This window comes from Scylla paramamosain, chromosome 8 (genome assembly GCF_035594125.1).
Source record: "Scylla paramamosain isolate STU-SP2022 chromosome 8, ASM3559412v1, whole genome shotgun sequence".
In the NCBI taxonomy this organism is placed as follows: Eukaryota; Metazoa; Arthropoda; class Malacostraca; order Decapoda; family Portunidae; genus Scylla; species Scylla paramamosain.
The window spans coordinates 4,397,233-4,400,886 of record NC_087158.1 but is presented as its reverse complement, the minus strand read 5'-3'; the positions used below and the strand labels follow the sequence as shown (position 1 = coordinate 4,400,886).

The following is a 3,654-nucleotide window of genomic DNA, read 5'->3' as shown; positions in this document are numbered from 1 at the left end:
ACTTGAATGAGGTGAGATTCTACCAATGATCCCCCAACCTAGCTCTGTCCTACGAGCATAGGGATGCTTCTTGCTATCACCTGCTATTTGCTCTTCTGCCATAATGGCTTCTGCACAATCAAGACCAATGAGGAGTCCTATGTCACTGTTTGGGTCATATTTCATTAGTTTGTCAGAGATTGCCTTTAAGTGGGGCCAGTCACAAGTAGTCTCGGGCCTTGGTATCTGACTCCGTCCAGCTGAAATGTTTTCTGTTGAATATGCTGAAGGGATTGGTATTTCCACTTCTTCATTATAACCTCTTACTTTAAGTCCATGAATTTTGATAGAATCAGTGATTTGTTTTCCACTTATTGTGTGGATATTAAGTGACACTGATGGTCCACTAACTCCCAACTTATTCAGAGTGCTTTCCTTGATGAATGAAGCATCAGACTGCTCATCCAGCAGGGCATACACTAAAACTTTATTCTCTTCATTACTAACATGATGTAACCATACAGGTACTATCATGGTGTGCATGTCATGTGTCACTGATTCTGTAACTTTGACCTTATTTGCTACTACTGTGGGTTTATCATCTTTAGGCTGAGTTGCTTGTGGTGGCACCCTTTGGCTCTCAGTTCTTGTCATATCATCATTGTGAAGAGCTGTGGGATGGTATCTCTGACATACTTTACAAACTTTCCTTCTTCTACAATCCCTTCCTTTGTGACCCATTTTAAGACACCCTGTACACAACCATTTTTCTTTAGCAAATTTATACCTAGTATTACCATCAAGTTTGGCAAATTCCTTGCAATCATCTAAATCATGATCCTTTGTACAGTAGTGACAGAATTGTCCTTTCCTTTCCTGGTTCTTGGGATACTGTTTGTTGGCTTGTACATTTACTTTACTTTGGAATGACCACATTGGTTTTTCCTCAATTGCTTTAGCCATGAAAGTCCTACTCCCTCTATTCTTTGTCATGATGTTTGATTCCCTTGGTTTCCAATTGGTTGCCCTTGTGTGAGTTTTGATCCAGTCATTTACTTCCTTACTTACTGAATTCCAGGAAAAAAATGGATTGCTTGCTCCCTTTGCTTCTTTCTGGACAAATTCACATAACATTTCAAAGGGTGGGTGGTGCTCTTCATTGCTACTAGGAGTGTTGTTATTACTGTTAGTATCAAGATATATCATCGCTTGCTTTCTCCAGTCATGAACAATATGTTCAGGGAGTTTTGCTAGCACCTTTCTCTGCTCTCTCAGATCATTCAGAAATGACAAATAAGAAGTGTGTTTCATTGCAGCTAAACAGCACTTCAAAAAATCTGAGAATGCTGTTAATGCTGGACCATTATGCGGAGAGATTGGTAGCCAATTCATTAACTTTTTTATGTAAGCATCAGCTATGATGCTTTTGTTTCCAAATCTATCACTAAGAATTTTCTTTGCTTGCACATAGTCAGCATCAGAGTTAAAGTGCATTAACATTTGAATGGCATCCTTTGCCTCACCAGTTGTATATCTATCTAAGTAGGCAAGTCTTTCTTTACCAATAGAAGTTTTAGACTCTACATAAGTTTCAAAGTTTTTCAACCAACTTGGAAATTCCATGGGTTCTCCATCAAAAGTCTTAGGCTCTATTGGAGGGAGGCTCCACTTGGGATCAGGTATGTTGATTGCAAAGGTTCCCCCAGGATGGGAAAAGGATTGATGATTCTGTCTCACATTATTAGGCATGTTGCCATTATGAGTGTGTCTACGAGAGCTTGGTACAAGACTTTGAGCTGTAGGGTTGAGATTTATTACCTGAGGTTCACTAAATATTTCTCCATCTACTTCATTTGTCATCAATTCATTATCTCTGTTGCAAGAAGAAGGTTCCTGTGGGTCATGGAATGTAACATATTTGTGAGGCATGGCATTGTCACTTTGTTGATTTGCAATTGCTTGTGCTTTCATTTCATTTTGTGACTCTATGTATTGTTGAAGATAACTTTGCTTCTCTACACTTTCATCATTACCTGGAAGCATTTTTACTTCTTCTTCAACTAAGCTAAGAGCATTAAGTTCTGCACTAGCAACTGCTAAATCTCTCTCTTTCTTTTTCTTTGCAAACATTGCCTGGTCTCTTGCTAACCTAACTTCTGCCTCTGCTAAACTATCATGATATTCCATTTCCTTTCTAAGTCTGGCTACTTTTGCTGCTGCTTCTTGCTTTCTTTGTGCTGCTGATGAACGTGATGAAGTAGATGAGATTCTAGAATGCCTAGACCGTTTGCTAGAACAAATTGATCCTCTGTCATTCTTTAACTCCTTTCTTTTACATTCTATACTTTCTAATATTTCATGGTGAACTCGTTGGTTGTGTTCCAGTTCTTCATTTAGCTCCTCTGACTTTTCTGGCTCTAATTCCACCAGTTTTGTATATTCCACATAATACTGATGAAATGCCTCTATTACTTCACTTGACATGGGCTCTAATTCAAAGGGGCTAATTACAATTTTTAATCCTTTCTTAATTTTGCTGGTAACACTGCTCCATTTACGCTTACAGGACTCTGCTCTTTGGTTACACCAGGGGTGTCAAACTCATTTATCCCAAGGGGCCAGATTTCACCTTCACATTCAATGTGCGGGCCAGATAATCACGTATGACCATAATAATATTAATAATAATAATAATAATAATAATAATAATAATAACAATAATAATAATAATAATAATAATAGGTAATTATATAATAATAATAATAATAATAATAGGTAATATTATAATAATAATAATAATAATAATAATAATAATAATAATATATCCTACCTTCACTCGCGTTTGCACACACGTAACCAAAAGATAAACCAGTAAAGAAAAGGAAGCATCATTTACCTTAATTCCTGGTCGTGCTGCTCCCAGAAACTTGGCACCTCTTGGTCTGTACAAGTTCGTCTATGTTTGGCGCCAGAGACTGAGCAATGGCTACTTTCAGTGTTGAGTTGAGGTGTTCATTAGTGAGCCGAGACCTGAGTCCAGACTTGTTCAAGTTCATCAGTGAGAAGAGTTGCTCACAGACATAGGTACTGCCGAACATTGACATAATCTTTGATGCCAAACATTTGATTCGAGGATATCTTGGCCCAACATATTGATAGAATGTACCAATATCAACACTTGAGAACTTTTCCTTCAACGCAGAATCGCACTGAAGATCAATTAGTTCTAACTGAATATCCTCTGGTGTCTCATCAGGATTTGCAGCGAAAGGATTTCGAAAGATCGAGAAATCACTCTCAAGGTTCTTTAAGTCTGCAAATCTTTCTCCAAATTCGTTCAGTAACTTGGAAATCATGTTGCAGTACTTTTCTCTGCTGATAATTCCACGAAACTCAGGTGTGCTTTGCAATGATTTCAGTGTAGGAAAGTGTGCAGCATTATTCGCTGCTAGTTGACGTTCAAAAAGTTAGAGCTTCACCTCAAAAGCACGAATGGACTCATGCATGTCTGTCACCAATTTATTGCGACCTTGCAGTCTTGTATTGAGCAAATTCAAGTGTTCTGTCATATCTACCATGAAGGCTAAATCTTGAAGCCAATCATAGTCTTTCAGTTCCTGGACATTTCTTCCTTTGTTATGCATGAAACTTTGTATTTCACTTCTTAATTCATAA

At 37.8% G+C, this 3,654-nt stretch overlaps 1 protein-coding gene across 1 annotated transcript; it reads right to left on the bottom strand.

Annotated features, from left to right (window-relative positions):
* Positions 1-2,876: 2,876 nt before the first annotated feature.
* On the bottom strand, positions 2,877-3,335 carry LOC135103178 (general transcription factor II-I repeat domain-containing protein 2B-like). The gene has a single exon (XM_064009271.1). It carries the CDS (start codon positions 3,333-3,335, stop codon positions 2,877-2,879), a length of 459 nt encoding a protein of 152 aa, XP_063865341.1.
* Positions 3,336-3,654: the final 319 nt, after the last annotated feature.

What these genes read in the sequence shown, in the direction of transcription:
- LOC135103178 (XM_064009271.1), bottom strand. Translation starts at nt 3,335, where the DNA reads ATGATTTCCAAGTTACTGAACGAATTTGGAGAAAGATTTGCAGACTTA.